Genomic DNA, 18,282 nt, shown 5'->3' on the forward strand with positions numbered 1-18,282 from the left:
CAGAAATGTATTCTCCAATATTAGGTGTGAAGTTAAGCTTAGACTTAGTAAAGTCTATACCTGAATTTGAGTACGAGTTCTGGCAGCAGTCGGCCGTAAATGCGTACGAAATTTGTAGTGATGCGCATTACAAAGCTGTCACTATCATAAGAAACAAGAACAGAAAGAAAGCTATTAGTAACACGATAAAACGAATACCGAATTTTGATGCCATAATTACCAGGCTAGACTGCGCCTATGCAGACAAAACTACACTTCTTGTCCTACAACAAGGACTAGAAATGGAGATGGAAAAACAATTGATACTTGTGATAAATAAAATTGTCAGAAGCAATGCAATCATTTAAGTCTATATCACTGCGCAAGGAGTTGCCAGCTGCATTGACCTCTGCTAGAGAAGCTAAGGGAAGCATCGATAGAAGTAACATATGATCGGAAACTCATACGGCAAAGCTATGGAAAAGAGTATTCATGCTTCTGAGGGTAATAGGCAACAGTATCGCAAAAATGACAGGCAGGGAAAGAAGAAACAAACGAAGTAACAAAAAAACCCTCACTTCATCAGAGAACAGGGTCAGGGCAGGCCACAACAGGGTGAAGGTAACCAGACATCAAACGGTAGGGAACATCAGAGGCAACCATAGGAACCTATCGATATTAATCCATCAGTAACTAATCCATCAGCACTCTACCTACCCTAATTGCATGCTAAACTTAATCGTAACCAAAAATGTCAAAAAAATTCTGACCGTATAACCGGCCAGATGCACCAAAGGTTGAACAATATCAACCAGCAATCTGAGAACCAGGATTCTCAGAATTAGCGGCGTCGGCTACAGATGACGACAACGATTACGGTGGCGAAGACGATTCCCACAATTTTGTAGAGGACGCTCTCGATTGCCGTTTATCCAAAGGCAACTGGATGGGAGGCAATTGATGATTTTAATTTAGACCAAGAACTACAAAAAGCCCGTTAAAGTGGTGAAAGGAGTAGTTCCGCTTGGCTCCTCATTTACTGTTAGTTCTGTACATGGTTCTAACAGGGTAAGGAAAAAATGTTGGGTACACATATTTGTCCAAAAGGCCCCGTTCTTTCTATTATGTTCTCTAACAGCGTTTGATGCCATTATAGGCCTAGACTTGTTAATACTGAAAGGGTCGATATTGGCCCTAAAGACCGATGATAAAATATTGAAATGGAACAGAAGTACCAAGACTGTTTACCCATGTTGGTCACATAGTGGTACCGTTAAAACGGAATTCAAAGAAATGATATGTAGTTCCAATACTTCTGAATTTCCTTGTTAAGGTACCCCGATTTTAAGAAACCGTTTGACTTTACGACGGACGCTCCTACATATGGTATTGGAGCCGTCTTCTCACAAGAAGACAAACCAATTACCATGATGGCACTATACTACACTATATCTATACAGAACACCAGCCTTTGATTTTTGTCCAAAGTTGCCTTCGTTTTTTTCGGGTTCGCGCGCTCAGACGTCAAGAGAGTAAGGAATACATATGACTTGTCGTTTATTCCCTCACACTACAGAATACTGCTCTGGCTTACCTACAAATTCAATTTTTCTCAAAAGTCGGTGGCTTTCTTCCCTTTTGAAGGACTGAGTAATATGAAATAATGAAAGGGTTTGCCACGTCGGTGCGAAGTTCTTGCATTTTAGCACGTTATCGTCAGGATTGAGTAAATAAAATGAAAAACTCGATTATGAAAAGTCAATAAAATCATAAATACTATAAAATCATATATACTCGCTCCTTTTTTGTATATGGTATATTTGAAAATATAGTATAGTTCAGTCACTTGAACTACATATGCAAGTACAGGAGGAGCGTTTCAACAGCACCCTGTTAGAGATCGTGAGGTACATCAAATTGGAGGAAAAACCTCAGCTCGCAAGCGACTGTTGAGTATAACCGAACGATTAACTCAGTTACAGGAAAAAACAGATAGAAGTAATTCACGAGTCAAGTGAGGAGTTTAAGCAAGCCCAGCTAAAAAATAATAGCCAATCCCGAACTAGGGGAACAAGTGTTCCTCAAGAAAATTGGAGAGTAGGCAACAACCTTACCCCGCTATGTTCTGAAGAGACCATTCAGGCAGACTAAGAAACGTCTGCTCTTATTAAACTCTTAAATGTGGATAATGTACATGCCCGTTGTTAATTGTCCGCTATGAAGGAGCATAGACTTCCCAGAAGCAATGACAAAAATAGTGGCGGAAACCCTAGATGCCGCAGACTCTGAAAGAGTTAGAATGTCCGAGTCACTGCTCATCGAATCAAACAACAGACAAGCGGTGATTAATATCGAAACACAAAAGCAAATAAATGAGCTCACCGATAAAACAAATAAATAATTTAAAGAAAAAATGGGCGCGATGACGAATACGTTTCACTTATACGAGGCGTTGCTGTCCAGAAATAGAATGCTAATCACAGAAATTCAGAACCTAATGTTGTCAATCACTCTGTTCAAACCTAACATTTAAACCCCACTATCCTAGAATGCAATGATTTGGAGTCTATTCAAATTCGACATCCAACAGAAGTGACAATAGTAAACCTAATGGAGGTATCCAATATAAATGTCTTTCAGTCTGAAACCATAGTCCACATATTATTTGATTATCCACAAGTAAAGTTTATTTGCAAGAAAGTTATAATATTTTCCGTGGCTCACAATAACCCCATGCTGCTGTTAAAAAACGACACTGTTGTGGAATGCTCCGATAAAATTATGGCTGTTACAGACTTCTCGACCACCGGCTACGCACCGTTGTGCAAGTTGGCGAGCCACAACACATACTCCAGCGGCATACATGCGGCATGCCCTGTGTCACACTCAGGCGAGCAATTATAAGACTGTTACATTAGTAGACGAAGGCAGAATGATTATCACCGATCACCTGGCACGAGTCAGCACAGACGCCCTTGCTTAACATCGTTGGACACGAACCAGTGCTGAGTTTGCGACTACAAGAAATCAAGGATCACCTAACAACTGGGTGCGCCCAAAATCTGGTTTACAGCCGGTGTAGTTGTTAGACCAATCTCCAATGGTTCTTTGGAGTTCGGTCCTGTAAATAATAAAATCAACGAGGGAGATCCCGAAAATCGAAATCTTTACGGTCTAAAGAGAACCGGAGAAGACAGTACAAAGTATTCGTAGTACTCATAGAAAACAAGGTCTTAGGAAACGCAACCAAATGACTTGAAAATAAGCCTTATGCATGGAACAAAATGTCAAGGCAGACTTGGTGGTCCACAAGGATGATTTGAGATAAATACCGCTATGTCACATTCCACCACACAGCGTCGTAAATGGCACCAAGTTCGTTGATCGCTAGAATGTTATGAACAAATTCCTTGGAGTCGCATTCAAGACGTTGCTGATATTTCCAGTAAAGCAATTTCTTCTGATTGTTTGAACAAAAATAACATTTTAACACCAATGATAAAATTATTGACTTAGTTTAAAATCAATTTAATCAATGTATCGTTAGATAAAATCCATACCCATTAGAATATCATTAGATTTATACATGGGCACAGCTACCCATGTGGACCTTGTATATTTTGTATATTGAATTCACTTGAACCTATTTTTTCTACGTAATTGTTGTTTTTAATTTTTTAAATGGTGGATATGGTTTTAGAAAATTGTAAAGTTTTTTATATTTTGATGCATGTACATTTCTTGTGTTTAGAGTACTGAAAGTTGATCCAGTGTCTACCAGTATTAGAGATACATCTATCTCTATTGTTCCTTTAATACAAATTTTTATTTAATTTAATTTATTTTCCCTTATTGCTTCAGATGGTCGTTGCTAATTAGTTTCATAATTTTGTTGTTTTTAATTATGTGTTAAGTTAATATTCTGAATTTGTCTGATATTTTGACTGCAATTGCAAAACCTAAACGGTTTTTTTTTTAATTCATACAACAATATTTTTGCGCTGAACGCTGTATATGCTTTTCTGTACTTCCACATGGAAAAACCCATGTTTAAGATCCATTACTGAAATGCTTAGAATTCTGCAAAAACGTCAACAATAGGCGCTGGAAATGTTGAACTTGAGATATGCAGTCTTTAAGTGCTTTATTGTGAGTGCTTTGATTGTTATGTTTGGGCATAACTCTCGTACACTTTTCCATACAACTTTTCTCTCGGGTTCTGAGAATCGACTTGGGCTCCATGAAACACAATAGCATTGCAGCTTGGTAAAATTTTCAGGTTAACTGGGGTTGTGACTTTCAACCATCCTGAATTAACATGAGCATAGCATGACTTTTTATGTAGCAGGTGTAGCAGGTGCAAAATTTGTATCAAACACACACGCACTAACACACGTAACTGTGTCTATTAAGCAGTACTTCTTTTTATACCACGAACCCTTAAAATTCAGTAAAAAGAGTATAATGTATTTGTATAAATCTATGTAGCAGGCAGAAAGAAGCATCTCCATAGAGTATATATATTCTTGATGAGCATCAATAGCCGAGTAGATCTAGCCATGTCCGTCTGTCTGTCCGTCCGTATGTATGAACGCAAGGATCTCACCTATAAGAGCTAGAGACTTAATTTTAGCTGCAGGTCTTTCTAGTCCATGCGCAGTATGAGTTTGTTTTCGAGAATCGATAACTTACTCCGTTTCCAAGCAAACGATACAAATCGATATAGAAATACTGTTTTTTAACTATGCTGGTAAGTAATAAGAGCTAGAGTCACCAAACTTGACATGTAGATTCTAGAATAGTACATATGTATCACGTATTTTTCATTTTATAGCTATCACCACTTCTCCTCTACTACCTCATATCTGTTGAGCTCCAAAATTGATTTTAATCGCGCCTTCCGTAATCTTTCTAGGCTATAAATAATCCACGGGAGAGGGTACATCCCTTCGAAGCAGCTTTCCCAGTCTTTTATGATATTCTGCATTAATAGGATTTTCGGGAAATAGCATTGCTTGACTAGCTTTCCGCCCTTCCAGATTTTCGGGTTTTCCATAAATGTGATGACCCATCCAATTAGGTGAATTTTCTTCTTAAACATTGTACTTCCTAAACATCAAGCAGTGCATGCGAGTGTGGAACCAAGGCGGCAAATACATCTGCGGGCGGCTCTTTTCGGGGCCAGGCTAGTTATTTCTATGTGAAATCCTATTTACATCGGAGGTGCCATAGGAACGATCCGTCGAAAAGTAGTATAGAAACCTCTTTTATATTAAGATACTTGACTAAATTCGGTATTTATTAGTTCCACTATGATCATCATACTCTGCATATTATATTTTGCATAGATATGTTTTCTGACGTATCATTAAATCTTCGGAGTGTCGAAGATATCCATACCTTTTCGTTTTTTTTTTAAGAATGAATCTTTTATATCCCTTTAGAGTGAACTGCCTGCGTGCTCCTGTACTGATTGTGATTTGTCATGCCCCCAAGCTCCAGAAGAACCGATTACACCTAACCAACTTAAAATAGCAGGATTCGACGCTTTTACGGTCATTATGACGGTTGTTTTTACTGTTGGGACAGTTGTCTTTCTATTGGGAACATTTTTATTTACCAAAGACTCAATAAGTGGTGAGTATTCAATTATGCAAAAACTGCTTCTATTGACTAATTAAAAATTAGTTGTGCTCTACTATGTTCTAAATTTTTTAAAAGCACGTAGACAATCACATATGATATCCATATGGCGCAAGAATAATAAAATTAATTTCGGCGGCAGCAAAAGCTACTGCAGTGAATAATAACACATATATATATTAAGATGTATACAAACATAGGTGCCATTGGCTGAGACAATAACTTCTCTCTAGTGTACAATTTGTAGAAATATAAGTAAAAGCAAATTTCTGAGGGCTATTGTATTAAGGAAGTTTAGAACAAGTTTGGCTATGCCGAAAAAAAAGTATTTGAAATCTGTCTTTAGAAATCGTAGCAAAAGTACTAAGAATCTTTCTTAAATACAAAACTCTTTCGCTCAATTAACTTTGAAATACTTTTAAAACACGATAAAACAGAGCATCATCGACCAGCCTTGTTAATGAAAGCGATTTCCTTGGTCGCGTCAGCATCAACGCATTGCGACATAGGCATTCGTACGTGTGGTGTTTTATAAGCGAAAAGCCACATTTTGCGTTGTTACTGAAATTCTTATAGATTCATTTCAAAAGGTTGACCTAGAAGCCAAGAAGGAGTGATTAGCGGAATCGTAAGCCTTTATAAAATCGGTATAGGCTGCGTTTTTTTTTAAAACCACTACTTCTAGGGAAGTAAACTCTATAACATCAGTGGTTGTAGATCCACACGTCACGAATCCACATTGGGATGGTGATAAAATGCAGCTGCATAAAGGTTCCGGTAAGAATAGCGGACAATTTCGAAATACCTGTATAATTTTAGGCATCCGATTCAACTACTTTCTTCTGGAGAGGAATTATAAATGATCTTTTCTATATGTTCGGAACAATGTAGTGCTTAAAGATAAATTTTTAAATAGACAGGCATAGCATAGTACCTGAACACACAAACGGGCACACCATGAGGGCCCAGTGAGTATATTGGCTTGATTGTGCTACGGTCGCTAAGTAGCAAATTTTTAATAGCAAGAGGATTTAAGATGCAAGTTACCGCCTGTGATGTGGATAAGGCTGATTTGTATTATACCTAGAGGGGAGGAGTAGTTAGTTTGAAAAAAGTTTGCGAAAGGATCGGTGCGTAGATCAGTGTTCGCACTGTTGTATTCATACTTACCCAAAAATTCCAGAATAGATGTCTGTCGTTTGGAGCTAACAAACTTAAAAAATTGCTTAGGATTATGAGAAAATTGAGGGCGATGCTGTTGTATGGGATGATTTTCCTATATCTTAGTTTCAGATTTTTTATTCAGATTAGTTATCCTTATAACGAGGGAAGCATATCAGGTAATTAATTCAGGCGCAGATATCAAAAAGCGAGTACTATCAATTATTACAGATTTTAATGGCAACATTAAGGCTTGCACAATCGTACAGTTGAAACCCATTGACGTGCAGAGTTAAATAATTAAGCTTAGAAAAACCAGAACTACGAAAACACGTATTCCACCTCTATATAGTTCGATCTTGGCCCCTGTCCCAGTCTCTCGCTTGGTTTTGCATGTGCATGTGGTCAAGAATAAGCACTGCGATAACCTTGTGGATCGTTCACGCCAATTACCAAACCTGTGGTACGAACAGAACTTGATAGAGCGGACGATCTGCTAAAGGATACCCCAAAGCAATACATTAGCGTCTGCACATCGGTATTGCATATGCAAGCTTAAAAAGACAACTCGTACATGACACCACCAAGCAAACATATAATAAGCTTAAAAAGCTAACAAGGGAACTTAGTTTTCACATGGAAGCATTGTGGATATTGCATCGAGGGAAGAACGAGTTGTAAGGTATCCTGAAACAATTCAAATTGGATGCTAGTCGCACGGTGTGAACAGTGGAAATTACACAAAGCTACAGTGCTCAAGCAGCGTAAATTGGAGTTAACAGTTGGGGCCGCAGTGCCTCGAGAGCCGAAGGCCGAAAATCTCTTGACAAGCACGAATCGACCTTTAGGCAACAACTAAGCTCATACATCTTCTTCGATTGAACAATATATCCTCCTTGGCGGATGTCTACTTTTGCATCTAGCTGGATACACTGAAGCGCAGGACAGACTTTTACCCGTCTCCAGAAAAACATCAGATTCAGCCAATCGGCAGCCAGCGCGAGTATCTGTCCGAACCCATTCGACACAATTTACCGCTACGATGCAGTCCCTGTCACATGTGCCTGGTTTGAGGCTTGCAACTTAGATCTGTTACCAATAACCTGGAATTTACTTCTCGCATGTTTAATGGGCCTAAGGCTTTCGATTCATATAATGACTCCTTAATATTAATCCAATTATCCCCTATCAGACAATCTTCAGTTGAGAAGATCGAGCTAAATTTTAGGATATCTGAGTAAGAGAACCCAAAAAGTTCTTTTTACCTTCTACCTGGTAAATGCTGAGGACTACTAAGACAGAATAAGAGCACAACTAGAATACCGGAGCAATATTCACTTTAAAACTCAGCCACGCAGTAAGAGCGAGTCCATCTGGACAATTCAGCTTTGTTAACAGGGTAGCATAGTTTAGGGGGGATGAAATCCCTTCCAATTGATTATGTAATAATAAATCCAAAAAAAATTGTTTTATTTTAGATGAAGATTTTCCCGTTGGCAATGAAGAAGTAACCGACGATTCTATGTACAGACAACAGCCAAGATATTTTGAAAAGCTTGGTGCACGTACAGAATATTTCTTGGAAAACATATTTACTAAATGGGGTACATTTTTTGCAACACATCCATGGATTACTTTGTTTGCATGTGCAAGCGTCGTGGTGATGTTGGGCTATGGCATTACGTTTGTGGAGATTACTACCGATCCAGTGCAGCTCTGGGCTTCGCCAAGTTCGAAATCTAGAATGGAAAGGGATTTTTTTGATTCAAAATTTGAACCCTTCTTTAGAATTGAGCAGGTAAAGTAAAATACAAAATTGATGTGTGCGTCTGCTTAAACTCTAACCCTCTAACCCTGGTACATATGCTTATGTAACAGCGTAAGTCACGGGTAGAGTGTCAGTTGTAGCAATTGGAATGTGCGGTTATATTTTACAGTAAATTTAAACTGACAATACAATAATCTTTTCTATTATTGTTAAGGTAATAATTAAAGCTGTAGATCTGCCCTACATTATACATAATACGTCGAACGGACCAATAAAATTTGGTCCAATATTTGGAAAAGATTTTCTATCTGATGTACTGGATCTACAGGAGCAAATACAAAGTATCGACGCAAATGGAACATTTTTAAATAATATATGCTATGCTCCCCTAAAAGATGACAATAGTTATGTAAAAGCTTCCGATTGCGTTATTCAATCTATTTGGGGCTATTTCCAAGATGATATAAGCCGACTTGATGATAATGATGAGGATAATGGATTTAATGTAAGTATTATAGATACGTCTTTTGTTTCATTCAAGTTCAATCGTGTCTCTATTTCAAACGCAAGATTATGTTAAACAAATAAATATTAACAACAGTAGTTGTAGTCACCAATATATATACATATATATATAAGCATGTTCGTTAAATGCATAACTAGTATATATAATTTGTTAATGCTTGTGCATAGCATACCTAGTCTAGATTAAGTTAGTAAAATGCACATTTTGGGTTATACCAACAATGATGAAAATCATAATACATAAATATTCTAAACCAAAGTTTTAATCACAACCCCAAGCACAACAACTTCTGCCAAACCAGCTGTGACTGCTCAAGACCCAATTGCAAGATTAAAATTGGTATTATTTCGGTGCTTTAAATTGGAATTGCATTCGCATCTGGATTGCATAGTCAGCATGTGTACCGGAATACGGGCAACCGTTAAGGGTTAATATTACATTTCATATAATTTCTGCATTATAGTAATGCTAAATCAGTACCTGTGTCGGCTAAAAATGTGAATTTTCACATTTATTTGTTGTTCTTTATTTTAACTAGGTTCGCTAGGCTGATATTTACATTGTACAATTTTACGTTTAATTTCTCCTCCTCTATTGCTTGATCTGGAGTTGCTTCTATCTTAGGTATCTTGCCGGTTGTTACTGCTGGCGCTTTTACCTCTATTTTGGTTATTTCTGTAGCCATTTCTATTGTTTCTTCCTTCATAAACATTTTCACGATATCTATTAATATCTCACCGGTATGGATTAACTGTAATATAATACAGTGTTGGCTTATCCAGTTGTTTCTGTGCAACTGTTGACAAATTTGATAACTGCCTCGTTTATATTATTAAACGTGTCGGCTTGCAAATAAGATTAATAGCCTCTGTCCATTGGTTTAAGAAATGTCTCATTTTCGAATTTCACATATTGGTGTTCCACCGGTTGTCAGTAACATGTGAGGGGCAAAAATACCGCTTCTTTTAAAAACAGCTGATCGAATTTCTTTAATTTACATAGGCGCCGTCAAGTTCTTCTTCCAAAACTCAACAATTGCGCTCTCGAAGTAAGGGCTCCATTTAAGATACTCTTTTCGAGATTTCTCCATGTTTAAATTCTAAAATCTGTGGAATTACTCTAATTCTAAATTTCTTATTCAATGTTGCCGCATCATTCGCGATCTAGCTTTCAAAGCGTGCAGACGTGCAGCTCTGTTCGATCGCCGCGCACAAAAAACGTTGTTTTTTCTCTTTAAATTTCACCGCTATTCTATTGCTCGCCAGCGAATTTCGCGGTCTCGATCGTCGCGCAGAAAAAAAAAAAACGTTGTGTCTTTTCTCTTTAAATTTCACCGTTATTTTATTGCTCGCCAGCAAGTTTCGCGCGGAGAAACGGCGCCAGACATCGGAATCTCTCTTTTGTGTCGGTCTTTCTACTACAAAAAAGTTATTTTCGTTGTGCGTATGCAAACAAAATACGTGGGCCCGCTCTGCGAAATTCTGCAGAAAAGGCCCGAGGAATTTTCGAAGCAAATTTTAAATGGAAAACAGTCGCAATCACATAAAACTTACTTCAAGCATATTTAAAATGACTGATTCAAATCGCGAATTTGCAAACATTATGACTAACCGTAATAATAATTTTCCCCAATTGCCAGAGGGCAATGCGGATCAGCCCACTGCTGATAACGGCTCTATTAATGAACAACCGACCAATCTGTCACCGCGCCACTTGCTAATACAGCAAAAAAAACGCAAGCTGCCCAACTCTCCAGCTTTAAACATAAAAAAAAACAGCTACAAACAATAATAACACCATCAATGCCACCAATGCTACCGCCGCCAACAACTCGGCACTAATCGACAATAATCCTTTAGAAGGTAACCCATTCGCCATTTTAGCAGAAGATGAAACTCCTGATATGGATCTAGATGAGTTATATCCTGGTCTTGTTCCACCTCAAAACCACATCCTCGAAAGTGAGCTTTCCAGTACCAGTGCCGCTGCTGCCCGCGCACGGTTAACTGCCGGATCACAGTCTAACAATAACACTCCTGGAAACACAGCCAAAAAAAACCTCGAAGCCGCCACCTATTGTCATTCAGGACGTAGTCAATCTTCAAGAGCTTTTAATCTGTATAGAAGAAGCTTGCGATTTGGACAACATTGAAGTCAAATCCTCGATGGGTGGAATAACAAGAATTTACGCCAAAGATTCTGAAAGCTATCGAGCAACTGTCCGTCAGCTAAACGCATATAAAATTGAGTTTCATTCGTACCAATTAAAAGAGGACAAGCCTTATAAGGTGGTTATTCTAGGACTATCCCCCTGCACATCTAAGACACAGATTGAGGACCAACTAAAAAAATTGGGCCATCAAGCTTTAAACATCTACAACCCCAAATCAAGGAAGACAGGCAATCCTATGAACATGTTTTTCATAAGTCTAGTCCCCAAAGAAAATAACAAAATTGTTCTTGGGTCCAAACTTTTCTGCAGACAGAGAGTAAACATCGAGGTCGCAAGGAAATCTTCAGAAATAACTCAATGCCATCGCTGCCAGGATTACGGTCACACATCCAAATATTGCCATCGAGAATACATTTGCGTCGTCTGTGGCGAAGAACATAAAACGTCCGATTGCACACGTCCAAAAAATACTCCAGCCACTTGTGCCCTGTGTGGGGGTGATCATCCGGCCAACTTCAAGGGCTGCGAAAAATTCAAACAATATTTGCAACGAACACAGCCTAAGAAAAAACCTACAAAGAGTGCAGGACCCTCGAGCACATATACTGCTTTGGCGCCATCCCCTTACGTAAAAGCAACTGGAATCTCCTATGCAGACATGGCACGTAGTCATGCAAACAGAGGTCCCAAAAGGCAGGCTCCACTTAATGCTACCAATCATTTTAATAGTGATACACATAACTACCAACAACAACACCAAGGGCACACAACCCAGCGAGTACATTTGCGACAACAGCCGCAAAATAATCAAGCTCAATCGCCTTTCACCTTTTCCCAGTGGGAGAACGAAGCGGCTCATGAGACGAAATTTGAGCAAATGATTAAAGTGATGCAAGAAAACTTTAATAAATTCTTCGAGCAGCAAAATAAACTATTTGAGATGCAGAGCCAAATAATGGCTCTACTTATATCGGCCAACCAAAAATGAAGCTCAAAACACTAGTGTGGAACGCCAGGGGTCTGACTGGCAAAATCCTAGAGCTATGTAATTTCATCACAGAAAACAAGATCGACATAGCCCTAATTTGTGAAATAAAAACAACTAGCAGAAGACCTATCCAACTAAATGGATTCTGTGTATACACAGCCATTCATTCTAATGACAGAGGAGCAGGAGGAGCAGCTGTTATAATACGAAGAAATATTAGGCACTTTCCTCTCGAGCCAATCGCCACAGAGCGAGTCCAGCTCTCACTTGTCAAAGTCAACACAGATCTTGGCGAAATCACGTTTGGTGCGATCTACTGTCCCCCCAGATTCACCTGGCGGAGCGACGATTTTTCTGACCTGCTCAGCTGCATGAACAACAGCAAATATATTGTAGCAGGCGATTGGAACTCCAAACACCCTCTATGGGGCTCGAGATCCGTCAACGCACGGGGAAGGGAGCTTGCCTGCACTCTCCAAACGCATCAGGCTGATATCCTTGCAACATGCGCCCCCCCTTGCTACCCCAGCAGATTAGATGCCACGCCCTCATATATCGATTTTGCAATATACAAAGGCGTACCCCACGCAATGCTTAGAATATCCGATAGTTGGGACCTTAAGTCTGACCATCTTGCATTGGTCATTGACTTAGACTCCGAAGGAACTGAGATGACAACGAACTCGCGGCTCCTAACCAGAAATGCCAATATCGCAGCATTCAGAAACTCACTGAATAGGTCCATCCATCTCAATTTGGATATAAACACCGGGGACGACATAGATCATGCGGTTGATCTCTTTACTAGTAAGGTGTTGCAAGCAGCCGAAGAAGCAAACAATAACGGTAGCAACTCTGAATCACGTTTTAATCGACCAGTACGTCGCTCTTCCCCCGAAATAGCAAACCTTTTAGCCATCAAGAGATTATTAAGAAGGCGCTACCTTCGGACCCACCATCCCGAAGACAAAATGCTTTGGCGAAGAGCTGCCAGCGAGCTGCGTGAAGCCTTACAACTTCTCCGCAACAAGCATTTTGATACATTGCTGGCGAACTTGGACTACACCGCTGACTCCCACTACTCGATATGGAAATTTACAAAAACTATCAAACGGCAACCACAGCAAGTAATTCCCCTGCTTAATAACTCTGGAGAATGGAACACCTAGCCGAGCGATTTACGCCACTGGACACAGCCACAACAGCTGATAAAGAAAACACCGAGGCAATTCTTTCAACTCCGTTACTAACGTGTCTCCCAATCAAAGCCATCCGTCTAGAAGAGGTCAGCAAAACAATCCGTTAGCTTAAAAACAAGAAAGCCCCAGGTCTTGATCTTATAAATAATACAGTACTGAAAGTCCTTCCAAAATGAGCAATTCTTATGCTCACGATAATATTTAATGCATGCTTAAGATTGCAACACTTCCCCACGCATTGGAAAGTCGCAAGAATAACAATGATACTGAAACCTGGAAAACCTGAAAGAAATACCGACTCATATCGACCTATAAGCCTTTTACCCTCCATCTCCAAAGTCTTCGAAAGACTTATTGCTCCGCGGCTACTTGATCACTTAAACCAACATAAAACGATTCCCGAACATCAATTTGGGTTCCGCGCTGATCATAGCACAGTAGAACAAGTGCATCGGGTAACTGATCACATTCTTCAAGCGTTTGATAAAGGCGAATATTGCAACGGAGTATTTCTGGATATACAACAGGCATTCGACCGTGTTTGGCATCCAGGATTACTAGCCAAAATTAAGCAAGCCACCCCAGCTAATATGTTTAAACTACTAAAATCATTTATGGAAAATAGAAAGTTCCTGGTACAAGTCCAGGATAGTCAATCGCCAATCAACCCAATACTTGCTGGAGTCCCACAAGGCAGCGTTTTCGCTCCTATTCTATATACAATATTTTCAGCCGACATCCCACAAATTAATAATTCTGGCATGTTATTGGCTTCTTACGCCGATGATGTCTGTGTTTTAAACTCAAACACATCAGAAAGTGAAGCAACAACAGGTATTCAGCGATACCTCGATGAATTTGGTAATTGGGCCAAGAAGTGGAACATGGGAATTAACACCAGCAAATCGATTAATGTCTGTTTCACATTACGACGTAAACGAACTCCACCAGTTTCTCTCAACATGCAACCAATTCCACAAGCATCCTCGGCCAGATATCTGGGCATCACCCTCGACCTGTTATCTGAAGAGAGACAAACTTCACTGGATGTTGAACCGAAGAAGTAAGCTTCCATTACGGTGCAAAACTCAAATCTACCAGCAAATCATTGCGCCAACTTGGAGATATGGCATCCAGATTTGGGGCACAGCTGCCAAATCAAACAGAAGACGTTTCCAGACAATCCAAATTAAAGCTTTACGCCTAATAACTGGCTGCAGCTGGTATGTCAGTAATCTGACCCTTCACAGAGATCTGAATATTACGCTAATAGAAGATCAGATCTCTTTCTACTCCAGTCGCTATAACGAAAGACTGATAAACCACCAAAACAGATCTGCACAAGCCCTTGTCGGATCTATTCCTATAAATAGACTGAAGAAAAGACACTTCGGTCTTTTACAAAACAATTAAAAACAATTCTTAAAAAGACAGCTTAGCCTTAACCTTATGTAGAGCAGGAGAAAATAAACTAAGAAACAAACATTGTTAAATGCAAATTTTGAAGCATGTACATGTTTAAAAACTCATATTATCTGTTAATATAATAAAGATTTTCATAATAAAAAAAAAAAAAAATGTTGCCGCTTGCCTTCGTTGATATACCATTGTTCACAACATCGAAAGAAATCTCGATTAATCATCGCAAGAAGAAACACGAAATGTTCGGGGCGAATTTACACATTTCTGAAAAATTTGCCTTTTTTGAAAGATGTGTGAAATGTGTTTTCGCACAGGGCGCATTTCACACATTTGTCAAAAATGTGACATTTCATGAAATGTGTCAGAAATGTGAACATAGGCTATAAGTCGAATAACTACAACTTATCTAGGAAATAGCTCAAATTATCGGCTTTACCATCGTCAAGGTCTGGGATCAGCAATAAGGCTGTCGTCGTGAAAAACACTGTCGTTTGGGCCATGTTTATTGACTTAATGAAGAGGAATTAGTTTTACTATGTATAGGAAAAAATATTCTATATTTTTTTGTTAGACTTTATCGAAGCTTTCTGCGCGACGTAGATTTCTTCTATAAATCTGCTTATTGTGTTTAGAGTATACCTTGAATACCAAGTTTATGCATGTAACAATAAGGATTAACAGGATTGTTTACAACATTGGGGGTAGGGCTCTTCACTTTTCATTGAGTTTTACCAATTAGCATGCAATATATAGAAACTTCAAAATAAATTCTAAGTGATGGACAGAATGTCTGTTCCCACGAGCGCTTGCGTCCTTTGCATAATGCCATTAGAGAGTAAGATTACTGAGAGTATCAGCCCAACGCTAAACCACGAGAGTCGAACGATCAGTGTCAAGCCGTAACTTGTTCAGTGCACAACGTTAATGCGAGTGATTATTTTTCAGAATATATGTATGTTTGTTTGCCCAAAGATACCTTGCAGTAATCACTGCTAGATTCTTTCAGGCCCAGTTTCGGGCACTGCAATCAACGCAATATAGTCATTCTTCATAGGTAAGGACTTTGACAATGAGGAACGGAAGTTACAGATATGTGTTTACTTTGTCTTTTCAGAAACCTGATCACATCGATTAAGGACATTTAAGGTTTATCGCACTGGCTCAGTTTCAAAATAACGAGAATCGTTTAAAAAGAGACATTCTTATGAAAACCCATTCTCCGTGATACTGGAGAACTCAAACTTAGGTCATTTGACAAAAGTTTCGCAAATAGCAATCCCAATACAAACTGTATGACGCTCTTTTAAAGCCTGTCAGAACCACAACAAAAGCTCGCGTTGGGTTTAGGGCTTCCTACACACGGGAATAAGACTCAAATCCGATTCAGGCTCTTAAGTGGTTGTTGTAGCGGTTATACTTGTTCCAAAATATCCGCTTTATTAACTAATATGATTTCGCAATGAGCTCGTCATCTTCAAAGGATCTCATTGTTTCCGAGTAATTTCAACTGAAGAGGTACTCCGTACAGCACATCTAAAACGAGAGAACTGTTGATAGATTTTCCAAGGATCATTTATGTTGTGCTGATTTCCCAGAAATCGAAGAGGCTAGCGTGGCTTAAACGCTTGGATTTGATGGCAAGCTACTACTAATTAAATTTATTCGCACGTTCTAAAATGGTTTCCAAGTACTGTGCACTTGCGCGTCGAGACGAAGTTCCGTATTTCCAGTAATTTTCTCAAGACGAGAGTCGCATCACTGAAGACGGTATCACTATTACGTTTAGAGTTGTATGGCGCCAATCTTTTTACTGCACTTTATTACGACTTCTTTATGTTTGAAATGTACCTCAGCCGGTATATGATATGTGGTGTCAATACAATACAATACTTATGTACTATCAAAACAAGATTAAATCTTTTTTATAATTTTTTTGTATCTCCTGTTAATAATTTGATTTTTTCCATTGATAGAGATATATGTATACTTTGCAGACTGCACCATGTCATGTTTTGATTGGCTAAGATGAAAATATTCTCTCAGTAATTTCTGCAATATATGCATCATTTTGTATTTTTTTTTAATTCCAATATCCTATGGTTCTATCTAGATCCGTCTACATGAATCTGATATCATTATTATTATATGAAGTCTGCCCACTTATTATTTCTATTAAAATACTGCATTATTATAATTAGTATCAGGCTGTGCGTAGCATTTTTGGACGAATTTTACTCTACCCATAAGCAGGCCTTAAATTGATCGATAATAAACCCTCACAATTTTGGTACTAAGATTTTCTGTCATTGTAAACGCCATCACTAATTTATGTTGTCTAAATAATATTTTTTAGTAGTCCTCTATTGCAGGGTTGTCAAGAAGAGGATTTTACTTTTTAGACCTTGTAGTTGTATTTGCAGTTCCTGTATTTGATCCTACCGACTGCGTCAGTAAAGTTAGCTGTTTAAACGTTTTCATTTAAGACCTATTAGCGTTGATTTTACTACATGGTGTGTTTTGGTAATGCCCAAATAATAACTTTCTATGTGGCGTGAATGCAATTTTAAAACTGATCTTTATTATTTCCAAATTTCTTACTTGATACTTTGGTTAACTAATCTTGGGACTTTCGGTCGACAAGATCATCACACAATATCGCTGAGTCATTGCAATTCCGCTGTGATGGACGTGACTTTGGAGAACAATAAGTGCAATTTTTTGTTTGGAGGAGAAGACAGTCGCTGACGACTTGGCTGACTTGTAAGGCAGGTTTTATTATTCACATAATCCATAATGATTGCACTTCAAATTCTCTGATACAAAAGCTCCATGGAATTGATTTGCTACTAAAATCAACCTTAGTGTTCGTCGTTGACTTCACCTAGACCTTCCATGAAGAAAGTGAGAGTGCAGTAACTGAAATGCGAGTGACATATTAAACCCAATTTTGAAGAAACAGAAGGTTCCGTAGTAAGTCTATTGTAAGCTATCATCACGATTCGTGGAAGACAGTGTCGAATTCTTGTTAATTCAACAGTTTCCAAATGCCTTCAGGCTTAGAACTCCCTCTTGAAATTTTGCAGGAAATATGAGAGGAAAAGGTTGTTTAAAAATATCTTGATAAGCTGTTTACATCCGTCTTACCAAAGCTTTTACCAGTCCAAGCTTAATGTTCAATGATGGTTATGTGATGCTTTCCACTCTAGTGTGGTAGATCCTCTACTCATAAGAAATTTACCAAGTAAAAAAGAATGCCCAAAATATTTTAAAATACATGTGGTACCTACTGAGAACCATATTATAGTCGTTTGTACGAAAAAAATTTGACAATTAAGAGGTTCTAGTCGGGAGCTCCCGACTAGGGGATACCCTGAACCCTCTTCTTCAAATATCAAATATATATATATATATATATTTAAATAT

The 18,282-nt window shown here is 38.6% G+C and overlaps 1 protein-coding gene across 1 annotated transcript in view; it reads left to right on the forward strand.

Moving 5' to 3' along the window:
- Positions 1–18,282, forward strand: part of LOC115769286 (NPC intracellular cholesterol transporter 1) — a 52,219-nt gene that overhangs the window by 15,487 nt on the left and 18,450 nt on the right. Inside the window, exons 7-9 of the mRNA XM_030714009.1 lie at positions 5,424–5,616; positions 8,262–8,581; positions 8,766–9,056. Of these exons, the coding sequence (XP_030569869.1) occupies positions 5,424–5,616; positions 8,262–8,581; positions 8,766–9,056 (804 nt within the window). The remainder of the gene's footprint in view (positions 1–5,423; positions 5,617–8,261; positions 8,582–8,765; positions 9,057–18,282) is intronic.

Source organism: Drosophila novamexicana, unplaced genomic scaffold (genome assembly GCF_003285875.2).
Source record: "Drosophila novamexicana strain 15010-1031.04,08,12 unplaced genomic scaffold, DnovRS2.1 tig00004549-arrow-arrow-pilon, whole genome shotgun sequence".
Lineage (NCBI taxonomy): Eukaryota > Metazoa > Arthropoda > Insecta > Diptera > Drosophilidae > Drosophila > Drosophila novamexicana.